Here is a 16016-nt window from a genome sequence, read left to right as displayed (position 1 = left end):
CTGATTCTCCCTGCCATAGGGTCCCATGCTTTGTTGGCTCTAGAAACTAAACATAGGAAAAGAAAACCTGGTCTCTCAAGTTGCCCTCAAGTGGGTAAACCTACATTGGATAATGTCATGCTAAGCTGCTAACAAGTTCATGTTAAATAAGTTTCCATCTTAACTTCACTCTAGGCAAAAGTTTATTTTTTTAACTGAGTAATCAACAATACACTTGAGCAACATTTTAATAATAATGCTTTCGCTCTATTTACAGGTGCTGTGGAGAGGGTGAAGAAAATCCGGGACTATGCTTTTGTGCACTTCAGTAACCGAGAAGACGCGATTGAGGCTATGAAAGCTTTAAATGGGAAGGTAACGTAGGACAAAGCAAATATATGTACAGATTCCACCTGAGTTGGGTGTGGAAATTTTGTTAAAAGGACAATCCTGCAAGTCTACCTCATTCAGGCTTTCGTCATCACTGCCATGATGGCCTTAGTCCATTTAAGATGAATGAGAGAAAAATGATGGAAAGTAACAAGGGACACATGGTCCGTGTGTCGAACCTAGGGCTGGTGGCATTCCTGGAGTTAAAGTGACAAGGGGCTAAGGAAGTAACAGGAAACCTGAAGGAGAGAGGATTGTACAGAACAGGTCTCTGTGAGAGAACTTTGGTCAAGAAGTACATCCAGGCTAAGGTCACCTCTCAGAGGGAGCCGGAGGAAGACATAGTCTAAACGCGCCCTTCACTCTCCTGCCAGGACTCTCCATGGGCCAAACCCAACCATCACCCAGAAGGTGCAGGAGCCCTGAAGAGGACTCCATGCAGAGCACCCAGCCCAAGGCAGAGAGGCTGGAGACCAGGGGCCTGGGGGTGGGCAGAAGGAGGTGGGGGCAGAGGGAGCAGATCTGGAGAGTAAACCAAGGCTCTCCCACAACAGGCCCTTCAGCTACAGTGAGGCCCAGGAGTAAGAGCTTCTCCAACACCTGCAGAAAGGTTTGAGTCCTGAGGGGAAGAGTACAAACTTCAAAATACAAAAATAAAACTGCAAAGCAAAATATTAATGCATATTTAATATATATCTATAAAGCAAAACATTGTTTTATCATCATTATCACACTTAATAATATCCTGAGAATGTTATTACCTTGAAAACAATATGCAGATTAGACTTTTTCAATTCGAAAACATTCCGAAGTATACATAATAATTGCTGAAAAGGGATAATCTGAATTAAATGCTAATTCATAATTATATGATTATTAAATTAACTACTAATTTATGATTAACTTATAAAGAACCAAAAACATTGGAATTACAATGAAAAACTATTCAAATTTTTCCCAATATTTAAAGCTATATATATGTTTATAGCTAGTTTTTTTATAACAATGGCTACACATATTATGTAGCTAAAATATATATTCAATATTGTTATTAAGTATAAACTAAATATTATAATTGTATTTCACTACAATGTGGTATGGGAAAATCAAAAGTAAGTTTGCTTAGGAACTATGAAGTCCTTTAAGGACGCATATGGATATTTACATTTAACTTGTTAAACAACATGAGATTGAAGTTTTTGTGCAGTAGAATAAGGATCATGTTTATAATTTAAGGAAATGAACTCACTAGAAGTTGAAATTTTACAGAGTAGGAAGAGAAATGTAATTGGAACTAGTTAAAAAGTTACTACAGTCACCCAAATGGAAAAAAATAGCGCTTGAACCAGGGTGGGAATGGAATGTAGAAGAAAGCTCTACCTGGGACTGTGGGGTGCGGTGGGAGGTAAACTCAAAGGACCCAGGAACTGATTGTCTATAGGAGTGAGGAACAAGGATGAGTCATTACAGGTTTTTAATATGGGAAACTAGAGTAATACTGTTAGGGAAGCCAGGAAGGAAAGCCTATTTGAAGAGAAAAGTGATGAATTAAGCTTTGGAGGTAATTCTCCAGATATTCCATAAATATTATGGATGTCTATAATGTACAAGAAATTTTTCTCGGCTTGAACTATACAGATCAATGAGATATTGTCTTCGTTATTGAAAGGTCTAAACCAACTAACTAAAATACAAAGCTAAGTTTAAAACACTGTTGGGGTGGCAGAGGAAAGTAAAACAAAATCTATTACAATAAGAAACCTGCCTCTGCAGAATGCAATCATTTTGTTACAAACATCTCTTGATATGAGTGCCTATAAGCAGAGACCTATTTTGGTTTCTCATCTTCTTCAAGAAAGGACTGATATAAAGAATAATATATCCCATTCGCTTGATTCCTTCAGTACTCCATTTCTTCTAATTACATCAGTGGTAATACAACATATCAGCTGGATTCTCTCTCTCAGTGTGTTTCATCTGACATATTTGACATCGACTCCTGGGACTAAAAAGTAGGGAAGATATATAGAATCAAGGCTAAGTTGCCTCAGAGGCAGAACAAAATGCTCAGAATCCCTATGAAGCACAAGCTTCATCCAGCAGACCTCAGTGATCCAGGAACCAATGAATTATTTGCTCATGACATCAAGTAATAAGGTTGTTTCAGCTACTTTATTATCAGCCTTATAGACTCAGCTACTATAAAAGGGAATTTTTGCAGAAACCCTTTGCATTATTTATTTTCTATATATAAAATAATAGCCCATCTTATTCTTACTAGAAAGAAGCCACAAAAGCTTTCTCACAATACCTTGTCCCTTTGATAAGAAGTACATCAACCTATCAAGTATTTGTTGACAGCCATCTTTTTCTCTTGTGTATGCCAGTGGCACATAGAAGTGAGTCAGACAACATGTACAGCTACACACAGCTATTCTTTTAAACTATTACCTTCAGCTATTGTCTGGAGCTGTTTGCAACACCAGAAATTTGTGTCAGAGTAGAACCACTTCAGTAACTCTCAAGAACACATTTTAAGGAGTGCCTGACTTGAGAAACCTCAACATGTCCCACCATCTCCATTTGTTAGTTCCCAACTGTCCCAAAAGTTTGCTTTACAAGGAAGATTGAATGGGAAGCAATGTAAGAGCCTCATAGACTCCTCTTCCTTGAGTCGGGCTCCACTTTCAGACTCTCCTCCTTCCCAGTGAAAACTTACTTATTGTGTAACTACTTGAAGGAGCAAGACATTTAGCTGTGTGGCAGCCAGAAAGGCCTAACTGGGCAGCCCATACCAAAATGTTAATAATTGTAAGATCTCTTTATTGGTTTCCTTTCATCTTCATTGTACTGTTGTAGGTAGTAGAGATATTGTTCCACCCATATAACCTAAAATGTCTTAGAATTATACAGTTATGTAAATATGTAATTTAAAACATGTATCACATTAAAAGTATTACATAATTCTCTGTCATGGCGACTGTATTCAGACTGTATTCACCAGTATGTTAATGGACAGTGGTCACTTTGTTCCTGTGAAACCCTGTTGGCAGCTGATATACAACTTATCAGTGGAACTATTTAGAAAAAAATTCAACTTACGTACAAAGACCAAGCTAGTAAGAGACAAGATATATACAATTGAAACAGTCAGTAAACACACACAAATGGGCTAATACAGTAGGAGATGCATTTACAAGGGCTCAACCACACTGTCTTCATACCTTCTCATGTTGTTTTTTTCTTGCTCCCTACTACAGGTGCTGGATGGTTCCCCCATTGAAGTGACCCTTGCCAAACCAGTGGACAAGGACAGTTATGTTAGATATACCCGAGGCACGGGTGGAAGGGGTACCACGCTGCAAGGAGAGTACACCTACTCTTTGAGCCATGTTTATGATCCTACCACAGCCTACCTCGGAGCTCCTGTCTTCTATGCACCCCAGGCCTATACAATTCCTAGCCTTCATTTGCCAGCCACTAAAGGGCATCTTGGCAATAGGGCCATTATCCGAGCCCCTTCTGTAAGAGGTAATACTAATCAGTTCTTGCCTTAGGATAACTCCATGATTTCAGATGATTTGTATTGCAATAGACTTAGACGAATTGAATAGGTCGGTCCACTGGGAGAAAAGGACTTGAAAATTGTTTATTAAAAATCAAATATTATATCAATACTTTTCCTTCCATAGGAATCTTTTTTTCACATTACAACTGGTTATTGACAAAAACTTGGTCACAGCATAGTACAAATGAGTCTATGCACACATTTGATCTTCACATGGACCCATAAAATTTGAACAAACTAAATCTCAGGTCCACAGTTGTTCACTTCTCTCTTATGATTGAATCACCACATTGCATTCATTTGTGACTTGTTACAAAACTTCCAAGTGAAAGTAGTGTGGTCCAATGGAAACCAGTCACCTCAAACAGCAAAAACATGGTAAGGCTGATAGTGACTTATCTGATAGTGACTTGATGGAATCATCTTTGTACATAAAGCATAAATTATCTTAAATATATTCTAACATATGTAAGATGCTCTCACCCACCTCTCCAAGAAACATGTGTTATGCCTTCTAAAAAGCTACACTATTCAGGAAATCAACATTTCTTTAAACATGGGTAACTACATAGTAAAGCACAAATAGAAGAGAAAAAACTCAGTCTACTAAATCATAAATCTTTCCTTTTGAATCATGCAAAAATGGCAAATGTTCAAGCAGTTTTCTGAACTCAGGCAGTTCAAGCAATATTGAAGATAAGGGAAACCAGTCTTTATTATTTCCAGAAAACTCGTTTGTCTCTGCCTAGTGGGATCCTTCAGAGTAGTTGTGCTAGAATGTGGCTCATACCAACAGAATCCCAGTTCTACCTTCTAAATATGACACCTGACTAGGCAACTCAACAACAAACTATGCACTTAAGTCCATTCTTGGGTTTGACTTAGAGGCAAACAGGCATGTCCAGATTACTGTGGAAACATTTATTTTACTGTGTTTTACTATTTTTCAGGAGAACTGAATTGACCATCCAAGGAGCTCTAGTCTTCAACAGCCTTAAAAGTCCCACTCTCCTAGTAGATGCACTTCCCCCCAAATTGCGATGTGAAAGAAGTCCTTAGGATTTCCTTCAGAATAATCAGTCTATATGATGATGAATTATGTCACTAAAACATTATGCATTTATAATCTAAAAATCACATCATTAAACAATTCATATATGAAATATAAGTTGTCAACCAGTTGTAATGTAAGATCAAAACAAACTCTACTCAAGGGGGAAAATACCTGTCTGATAATAAGAAAAAAATTAATGAATGATATTCATGGATGAAGGGTAATTGTTTAACATTTTTATCTTTATGCCACCAATAAGAAATCAAAGTAGCAATGTGAAAAATAAAAATCAAAAGGAATCTATTAATGAAACTCAGTGGAAATTTAAGCCTCACATTGACAGAACATAAGGTAGAAATGGTGAATTTAAAATGCTTTCTAAATGTTGGTTTTCCAACAGATCTTTGGGAATGAAATTATTGGAAAAGCTAGAATTCATTTCTGATTTACTGATCAATGACAGAATGCAAGACTGATTTTAATGCATTTGGTCATTGAATGTTGTGATGCTTCTAAAAATCACCTTCCCAACATTTATTATTCTACAGAAAAATGTCAACAAAAAGTTAACTGAAGACAGAAACTTTTTCTGTCTTCAGAAAAATTTTCTCTGTACCCAAGCTTTTAAGATGCTCATGTACTTATCAATAACTTTGATAGTATTCCTTTCTTCCAGACAGTTAAAAAAAACAAACAAGCAAAGACACCTCTTGTGAACTCTATGCTGAGTTTCATTGCATTAGAATCCTACAGTTTTCTACCCATCTTCAGGGCAATAATCAATGTGACTTGGGCTAACTTTTCCATTACAGTAAGATTCAGGGTGATTTTCTGGTGGTTTGATTCAGTTTAATGCCTTCTTACATTCCTAGACATTTACATGAATGTACCTGTAGGGGCTGCGGGAGTGAGAGGACTGGGCGGCCGTGGCTACTTGGCATATACAGGCCTGGGTCGTGGATATCAGGTCAAAGGAGACAAGAAAGAAGACAAACTCTATGATCTTTTACCTGGGATGGAACTCACCCCCATGAATCCTGTTACCTTAAAACCCCAAGGAATTAAACTTGCTCCCCAGGTAGGTGCTGTTATTCCACAGATAGTTTCTTTAAGTTGAGCCAAAGTCCACTATTCACCCTTCATCAAATGATGTGACTTGATCCCTACTTGGGTTATGTTGTTGTTTTATTTTGTCTGGCTTTTCTTTTACATAGACAAAGTGCCCACTCAACATAATGTGCTGTCAGAGAACACTGAGTGCTGAAGGCCATTGTTCCATCTTAGAATGTCTTTTTTTAGAACCATAAAGTGTGGTACCTTAAATGATCTTGCACTGAAATGCAAAGATCCTAAGAGCTTTTGAGAATTATCAACCAATACCTTAAATAAGACAATATGAAGCAAAGACCATAGTTCCAAATAAATGCCCGTTGTGTGTGAGGCAGGTTAGTTAGCAAATGAAGGGTGTTCATGCAGTGAATGAACAGACCATTTAGAACAACTCTTCTTGGAAACATCGTGTTTAAAAGCAAACACCATGCTATCTATGATGATATTATGACTCATATTAACTATAAGATGCCATCAGTCATGTCAAATTAAGTTTTCTACTGTGATTATATTTGTGTAGCAGCATTATAGTGAGTTTTTATTGCTTTCCTTTTGTAGTTCTAAGTTTCCAGGTTTCTGCATGGGCTGTAGTTTTTATTATGGGAAAGTTAAAAGTGATAAAAGTTGTTTTAGTATGGAAACTGAGTAACAAACATGGTTAAAAATAACACAAAACTGGTTCTATGATAACCCTTAGATTCTTCCCTGTGCAGTACTGCTGATCTCTCTGCAGAGGCACTTTTGCTGAGTAATCAATAGCCAGTTGTTAAGCGTTATAGTCTGTGTGTTCTAAAGGAAATTTCCTACTCTCACCCCAAAGGCACGAGCCTCAAATGTATGGAAGTAGCCTATGATTGCAATCAAGTAGAAAACCTGGTTTTCTAAGAGCTCATCTTGAATATTTTGTGTGTGTGTGTGAAATAACTGGCTTTCTTATAAATACAAATTAGTATACCTAAGGTTTCTGTTACGTCTACCCAATTAAAAAAAAACAGTGCCTATCAGAAAGGTAAACAGCAATCATTTGTTTTTTCAAAAACCATTTATTAGGCACCTTTATATACCAAGTATTTTGCTGGTTTCTGGGGATAGAAAATTGAATATAACATTGCCACTAAAAATTGTATGGCACAGAAAAAGTAATCCAATTAAAAACAGGCAAAAGACCAGAATAGACATTTCTCAATAGCAATTTTAAATGGTTAATAGATTTTTAAAAATGAAGAAAACCTGCCATTTGCAACATGGATGGACCTTGAATATGCTAAGTCAGTCAGACAGAGAAAGAAAATACTGTATGATCTCATATGTGGAATCTTAAAAAATAAAATATCCACACTCAAAAAAAGGGATCAAGTTTGCAGTCACCAGAGGTGGGTGGATGGTGGGATTGGGGGAGTTAGGGGAAGGTGGTCAAAAGATACAAGGTTTTCATTATGAGGTAAATAAGTACTAGGGATCCAACATACAACATGATGACTATAATTAATATCACCATATAGTATATATGCAAATTGTTGAGAGTAAATTCTAAGAGCTCTTATCACAAGGAAAATATTTTTTCTTCTTTATCTTGTTATTGATTCTAAATGAGATGATGGATGCTAACTAAACTCAGAGCAATCATTTTATAATACATGTAAGTCAAACCATTATGCTGTACAACGGGAACTCAGTGATGTATGTCAATTATATCTCAATAAAACTCGGGGGGAAATTACATGGCCATTCAGTGAGAGGATACTGACAAGTACACAGATAATTATAATAAAAACTAGGAAGTGCCATGAGTTTGGACTCAGAGCTTTGCTTTGAAAGCACAAAGCTAGTCATCCAATCTCCCTGGGCTTAAAACCAAAAATAATTAAAATACTGCAAAAAACTAGAAATCTTCTAAGATAATAAATAATGACAATCATGATAAATTCTGTGTAATAGATCTAAGAGCTGCTATAGATAAGTAATGACCTCTGCTTTTTATATCAAACCCAATTTAAAAATTAGTCAAGCTTTTTATCAAAATATGAGTATCCATCCCTATTAACTAATGAAAATTCTTAAATTAACTTGTCCCCGAATTTCTTCAACTATGGCTTAGAAACTGAAGGTCATGTCTCCGCCCGCCCCCCACCCCCACCCCCGCCAGCCAACACAGACGGAGCCCTAACAATTCCATAGCGGAGTTGCAAACTTCCCACAACAAAAGCAGAGGATGGAGCACTGCCCTGCAGGGCCAGCAGTTGGAGCTGCTGCTGCTCCCTTGGCGTGTATTTACCCAAAGGGCATAAACAGAACATCTGCCAGCTAAAGCAATTTATGATTGCCCAGGTACTTATGCTTTGTAGATGACAAGAGTTGCCACAACACTGAGAATAGTAGAAGAAAAATGTAATAAAGAAGACAGGAGCAATCTAGAAATTGAATAAACGGGGAGATGTTATGCTATTGAAGCTGTACTGGTGTTGGAACAAAGGAGATAAGCTCACAGAGTCATCCTGGAACATTGTTCGTCCCAAAGAGTTTTTTCTTTGTCAGATGAATGCCCTGTTTTGCACACTTTACTGAATCTGCTGACTAATGGGAGCCTTGGGGCTTGTGGGCCACCAAAAATGGCTGCAGGATGCAGAAAATACGTGCCTTTAGACATGATTCAGTTTGGAATAATGATAGGAAAAAAACACGCGGAAAGATGCTATAAATAAGATTATTGTAAAAACAACCAGAAGTGTTTTGCCAAACACATCGCAACTGTCAATACTTATCTATTAATGCTCATCAACAAAGACTAATTCATTAAACTTTAAAACTCTATTTTTATGAAAATGCGAAGATAAACCCTATGATAGATAACATGAGATAAGAACATACTGTATTCTTAGGTTATTTTCTCTAGACCATTATAAACAGAAGGATTGAGGACAATTATGAGTAAAGCCAGCCACACAGTGCTGGAATATCAATTTTCTTAAATCATAAAATTAAACTATTGGTAAAAGTTATAGCTAATGGGCTAAACTAAAACACATTAGAATAAATGATGCGAAGATGGGTTTTATAAATTAATAAACCAAACATTTTAAACGGAGTTCAAATTGAGCTCATCTTAAATGTTAAGGGTCATTATATCATGTGGCATTTTATATCATCTCATATTAGCTGAAACTCTGAAGGGCAGAGTTAAAAAAAACTGAAAGCTGGACAAATAATGCAAATGTGACATTTGAAAGGGAAAACTTTTCTTTTTTACTCTTGTAGATATTAGAAGAAATCTGTCAGAAAAATAACTGGGGACAGCCAGTATATCAGCTACACTCTGCCATTGGACAAGATCAAAGACAACTCTTCTTATACAAAATAACCATTCCTGCTCTGGCCAGCCAGAATCCTGCCATGTGGGTAACTTCTCCAAATTCCTAATCATGTAGATTTTAGACTAAGAGACTCTTATAAATTAAGTGCATTTTATCACCATCTAAATAAGATAAATATTCAAGTCTATTACCCACTGATTTTTCATTAAATGTAAACATTGAGATGCAGAGTTGGGATGCTTGTGCCAGCTGTGAGACTGAACCTCAGAGGGCCCAGATTTTGTACAGACAATGACCCAGTGGTATGACCAACCAATGGAAAACTGCAGGTGTAACATTTAATAGAAATGAAAATTATAACCCATGCTTCTATCTGTGTAGTATTTAGGTTGAACCATATGAAATATCCATTTTATATGAAATAACACCATGCCCTGTCATTTACATTTTGGACCAAGGACACAGCCTCTCTGTTATAGGATATTAACTCCTGAGTTTTACCTTGAGTCTGCATTTCTACATCAGTTTAGGAACCACAGTGTTTCACATGTACCTTAGAAAGTCCACATAAGAGTTGTAAGTATGCTTCAGGAAATGGCATCAGCCACCAATGTTCTAGGTCAATTCACAGATATTTCTACGTGCATATATATTTAGAAGCTTTAGTAGTAAAGAGAATAAAAATAGACACACAGAATTATATTATCCTATCATCTTCAAAAGCTAACAGCACCTTAGATTTTCACCTGTCTCAGCAGCACAAGTTTAAAATGCCTACCCTGACTTCTTTCCAGCCACCCCTTCACACCTCCAAAGCTAAGTGCCTATGTGGATGAAGCTAAGACATATGCAGCCGAGTACACCCTGCAGACCCTGGGCATTTCCACTGATGGAGCCGCCGCTCCAGCTGCAGTGGCTACTGCTGCTTCTGCTACTGCTTTTCCAGGTATGAAAACGCTGGGCCAGGTTGGAAAAGGCAAGTAGGTGTCAAAAATGGAGGTAAAACCATTGCCTCCTCTTCACCCCTCGCCCAACTCTGGCTGTCGCTACAATCGGGGGAAGGAGAGCCATGATCCAAAGGAACCCAGAGCAATTGAAATAACTGCTCATTGGTGATTTGAGCTTTGAAACTACAGATGATAAAGACAACATTTTGAGAAATGGGACACACTCACAGATTGTGTGGTGATGAGAGACCCCCCCCCAAACAAAAGGTCCCTGGGGCTTTGGTCGTGTGACTTTCTCAGGTGTTAAAGAGGTGGATGCAGCAATTTGTGCAAGACCACACAAGGTTGATGGGCAGGTAGAAAAACAAAAGAGAGCCGTTTCTGGAGGGGATTCTGTAAAGCCTGGTGCCCATCTAACAGCAAAGAAAATTTTTCTTGATGGTATTAAGAAGATACATACAAATATAACTTGAGAGACTCCATTGAAAAGTATGGCATGATTAAAACCATAGAAGTCATGGAAGGCAGGCATAATGGGAATAAAAGAGGATTTGCTTTGGTAACTTTTGATGATCATGATTCAGTTGATAAAATTGTTGTTCAGAAATACCATACTATCAAGGGGCATACTTGCAAAGTGAAAAAGGCCCTTTCTGAACAAGAAATGCAGTCTGCTGGATCGCAAAGAGGCCATGGAGGTGGATTTGGCAACTTCATGGGTCATGGAGGACACTTCGGAGGTGGTGGAGGTAACTTTGGCCATGATGGAAACTTTGGTGGAAGAGGAGGCTGTGGTGTGGTGGCAGCAGAAGTGGTTATGAGGAGGTGATGGTGGCAACTATGGCGGTAGTCCTGGTTGCAATAGTAGAGGAGGCTATGGTGGTGGTGGAGGACCAGGATATGGAGACCAAGATACTGGAAATGGTGGCAGTGGTGGAGGATATGATGGTTTCAATGAAAGGGGAAATTTGTTGGTAACTATGGTGGAGGTGGGAACCATCATGATTTTACAAATCACAGTAGACAACAGCAATCAAATTATGGACCCATGAAGTGGGGTGGTTTTGGTGGAAAACGCTTGGGCAGCCCCTATGATGGTGGTTATGGATCTGGTGGTGGAAGTGGAAGATATGGTAGCAGAAGGTTCTAAAAACTCAGCAGAAAAGGGCTACAGTTCTTAGCAGGAGAGAGAGCGAGGAGTTGTCAGGAAAGCTGCAGGTTACTTGGAGACAATCGTCCCAAATGCATTACAAGAACCATAAAAATCTGCCAGAGAAGGAACGGTGATCCCTAGTTAGAAAAGTTACTGCAGCTTAAACAGGAAACCCTTCTTGTTCAGAGCTGATGTGGCCACAGCTTGCAAACAGTGCAGCTATGAATTAATACAGTGTGATGTGAATTACGTGTACATTCCTGAGGTCTTTTATCTGTTGTAGCTTTGTCTTTTGCTTTTGCTTTTCATTACATTCAGTATACTGCCCTGTAAATTGTAGTAGTGGTACCAGGAATAAAAAAATTGAGGAATTTTTAATTTTTCATTCTTTGTAAGGTTCTATTTTTCTACATTTTAAGTATATTTTATTAATCACAGTATCACAGTTTTCCCAAACTTTTCCCCTTTATCCCCCCTCTGCCCTGCACTCCCAAACCCTCCAGCATCCCTCACCTTAGTTCATGTTCATGGGTCGTACATATAAGTTCTTTGAGCTCTCTGTTTCCTATACCATTTTTATCTTTCCTTGTCTATTTTATCCTACTAATTATGTTTCTTCTTCCCTGTACTTTCCCCCCCTACTCCCCTCTTCCCTCTCCCCACTGAAATCCCTCCACATGATCTCCATTTCTCTGATTCTGTTCCTGTTCTAGTTGGTTTCTTAGTTTTTGTTTTCATTGTTTTTCTTTTATTTTAGGTTCGTTTGTTGCTAGTTTTGAGTTTGCTGTCATTTTATTGTTTATACTTTTGATTTTCTCCTTTTTTTAGATAAGTCCCTTTAATATTTCATAGAATAATGTCTTGGTGATGATGAACTCCTTTAATTTGACCTTTTGTGGGAAGCACTTTATTTGCCCTTCCATTCTAAATGATAGCTTTCCTGGATAGAGTCATCGTGGATGTAGGTCCTTGCCTTTCGTGACTTCAAATACTTCTTTCCAGCCCCTTCTTGCCTGCAAGATTTCCTTTGAGAAATCATCTGATAGTCTTGTGGGAACTCCTTCATAAGTAACTCTCTCCTTTCCTCTTGCTGCTTTTAAGATTTTCCTTCTATCTTTAATCCTGGATAACTTAATGATGATGTGCCTTGGTGTGTTCCTCTTTGGGTCCAACTTCTTTGGGATTCTCTGGGACTCTCTGGGCTTCTTGGACTTCTGGAAGTCTACTCCCTTCACCAGATTAGGGAAGTTTTCCTTCATTATTTCAGTTTTTCTACATTTTAGTTCAGAAACTTTAACAAAATACAGGTTTGGTGTTTCCTTGTGAGTTAACAAGTAAAGATCATTGTTAATTACTCTTTTGTATGAATTTTGCTAAAGTTAGCTATAAAGAAACACCTGCTGACTGGCAGTTTAAGAGGAATCTATTCTCTACATGTCCAAACCATGAAATGAATGGGCTCTGTCATGTGGAAAGAACAGATATTTGTATGTTTGCATTGTGTGTTTTAGAGAAATAAAATTGGGTATTTATATTAGCATATTTGTGACTTTAATAGCATTAAGAGTTACCTTCAAATGAAAAAAAATCCAAGATTCCTAAAAAAGAAAGGAATAAAGGAAGGGAGGGAGGGAAAGAGAGAGACAGAGAGAGATGAGAAAAGCAGAGAAAAGAAAAGAAAAAAAGTGTTGGCTAGAAACGGCACCCTGCAGAGTGTTAGGGAAACCTGTGGTACCATGGACTCGTAGAGTTGTTTGTAAGCTCCACCTATGCCATCTGTGGCCAAAAAGAATTTACCAGATGAGTGAACCATTAAAGTATGAGGCCAGAGAATGGAGCTGGGCAGCAAAAGTGGGTCTGATCTCAGCTCAGCTTCAGCACCTGTGTCATCTTGAATGAGTCAGTCTCTCTGCATTTGGTTTGGTTTTTACTTTTAGTAAGAGAGTGTGAAACTACCTATTACTAGATGATGCCCATTGGAGCTCCTATTATATGCCACATACTCACCTCACCCCCCAGCATGTTTTACGTTATCTAAGCAATGCTCGTGATACCACAAGGGGTAGGTCCTATCATAACAGCCATCGCACAGCTAAAGAAAGCAAGTCCTGGGAAGATGAAGTCATTGAGCCATGCCCAATCAGTTCTTAAGAAATCCTTTCATGCCCTCCCCAAACCCAATCTTCAATTTTACTTCTACTGCTTTGATTTTTTAGAGATGTGTAGATCACATTTTTAAAAATCATTTTAAATCAATAGGTGTGAGAGAGAGACAGACAGATTCACCATGTGCACAATCAAGCCTCATTGTATGTGTTCTATTATTTTGTATGCTGATTGCTTAAAATAAAGTCTACCTCTAAATCAACAAGCCTTCAGGGTCACATTGAAAAGACTTTTCCCTATTTATTTTATATCTATAACAAATGCTGGTAATTTTTTAAAAATGAATCCTCTAGAGAGGGGACCTTTTGGAAATTCTTTCTCACCATCTAATTTGAGTTAACTACATTCCTTCTTTAGTAATAAAAGTTTGTTTCTCTTAAAGAAATCTGTCATTCTGATGTGTAGTGTTCATATATCCCCAAAGCTCAAATCAGAGAGTTCCGACTCAACCTAGAAATATGATATTCCTACTGATTGATTAAGTCATATCCTGGTTATATTAAGGTGTGGGAACTCTATAGCCCTCACATTCATAACAACTAGTGTTCACTCTCATTTTCTTTATTTGTGAATATATCCTGCACTCTAGCAGGTGAGGATGAAACTAATGTTTCACATGTAAATGTGACCTCAATTCCAGCTTTTCTCTGTAGAAAGAGAAGATGTGTGGAGCGCCCCTGAGTGGTTACCAAGGCAACAGCTGCCAGGGCCAAGGGCAAGGTCTCCCCTGGGCAGTACTGGGGCCATCAACCCTTTCCTTGCATTCCATAAAGTAGGGTGTTAACCTGTCTGTCCACTGGGGACATGTGCCAGGACTTCTCAGTTCTTGCCAAAAGTTGAACACCTTTCCTGCAAAAAGCTGTACCCCAAAGACCCCTAACAAATGTACTATAAAAATAAATAAATGATCCACTGTCAGGAGAATTTTAAAGTTTACTCTCACATTGGAAAGGATTTACTTTTCCCCAAGAATGTTATATCCTACTCTCACTTTTATTTGCTCCTACAAGAAGTAAAGAAAAAAATAGGGCATGACAGTTGTCTTGGGAATGCCTAAGAATTTGAGAACCTCTCAGAACTTGACTGTGGAATCAAGTAGAGAATAATAAGCTTCAAGAAAGAACCTTTTTGAAACACAAATGCTCTTGCACCTAAGAAATTAGCCAAATAGCAAAAGAAAATTCAAAACCCCGAAAGATAAAATCTATGCTACACACACACATTACTTACTCATTTACTTACGTTAGATACACTGTTTCCAAAATCATTAAAGTAATTGTTAACACGTTTCTGATATCCTTGGGAAATGTACCAAACTTCACTGGTGCATTACTCAGCATTAACTGCCCCAAGTGTACAAGCCAAGGAGTGGATTCGATTTTTTAAAAAATAGTCCAGCCAGCTTCCTGCCACCACCTTCTGAGAAGCCCCAGAAAGAAATCAATGTGTCTGGGGTTGGGCGGACTTCCACAGCACGTAAACCAAATGGGTGTGTGTGTGTGTGTGTGTGTGTGTGTGTGTGTGTGTGTGTTTTATCAAATTCCTGTTCATCGCTTAAGTATTTGTTTTCCTTTTTCTTGTCATTTTTTATGATTTTTTGGATCACCTCAGAAATACTGAGGTTTTTGTCTAAAACGACCAAGTAATACTGTTTCTAGGTAAAAGCTGCTATGCTCTCATCTTCAAAAGTGAATATTAATCAACTAAACGTAATACTGAGGTGAGAGCACATGAGGATTCCTTATCAGTCAAATCCCTTGGTTCCCTGAGGGTGAGGACTAGCATCCAAATACTCCAAGACAGACACAATTTGCCTTTCAAGGTTCGGTCCAAACGTGGTCAGGCTAGGTGTTTGCTTTCATGGCGCTTTAGTATAAAAACATGCTAAAACTTTAGATATTTCTTCTGCTGGCCTGCCCAGGCCGTACATATACTTCTTGGGCAAAGGCCATGTCTTCTCACACTTTGTTTTGGTGGGGGCGGGGATGCAGCAGAAGCAGACCCACAAAGCCCCACTGCCCATCCCTGCCTCCTTTGCAAATTCTGAGAACCTCTGGAAAAGCTCTGAACCTCACACGCTTTAGTCAGCTCAGCATCCCGTTAAGTTTCAGTTTCTTGGAATCATTTCCCAAGTGTTTCTAACTCTCCAACAGTGAAGTGGTTCTGCGACAGGTGCTTGACCTCCCTCGGAGGAACGCTGCCCTCTAGCGAATGAGTCCCCTGAGAGCACCTTCTAAAATGTGCAGTTGAGAATATGTACTTATTCCAAAGAGAAGACAATAAGCCAAAAGGAAGCAAAGTGGAATCCCTCTCATGAAGTGTTCTCTGCCTCCCCCTC

The 16016-nt window shown here is 38.4% G+C and overlaps 1 protein-coding gene and 1 pseudogene across 6 annotated transcripts in view; both read left to right on the top strand.

Annotated features, from left to right (window-relative positions):
* The window catches only part of A1CF (APOBEC1 complementation factor), an 80405-nt gene that overhangs the window by 62704 nt on the left and 1685 nt on the right, over positions 1-16016 (top strand). For 4 of the 6 annotated variants that reach the window (XM_053663940.1, XM_053663938.1, XM_053663937.1 and 1 more), the window contains 5 exons: positions 257-354; positions 3630-3900; positions 5864-6069; positions 9357-9493; positions 10207-10358. In XM_053663940.1, coding sequence (XP_053519915.1) covers positions 257-354; positions 3630-3900; positions 5864-6069; positions 9357-9493; positions 10207-10358 — 864 coding nt within the window. The remainder of the gene's footprint in view (positions 1-256; positions 355-3629; positions 3901-5863; positions 6070-9356; positions 9494-10206; positions 10359-16016) is intronic. The other 2 variants (XM_053663939.1, XM_037156638.2) reach the window with 1 other exon arrangement.
* On the top strand, positions 10365-16013 carry LOC119057757 (heterogeneous nuclear ribonucleoprotein A3-like; annotated as a pseudogene).

This window comes from Artibeus jamaicensis, unplaced genomic scaffold (assembly GCF_021234435.1).
Source record: "Artibeus jamaicensis isolate MK-2021 breed Jamaican fruit bat unplaced genomic scaffold, CSHL_Jam_final contig_332, whole genome shotgun sequence".
NCBI lineage: Eukaryota > Metazoa > Chordata > Mammalia > Chiroptera > Phyllostomidae > Artibeus > Artibeus jamaicensis.
Note: the sequence above shows the minus strand (reverse complement) of the source record. Positions and strands in the feature narration are given on the sequence as shown.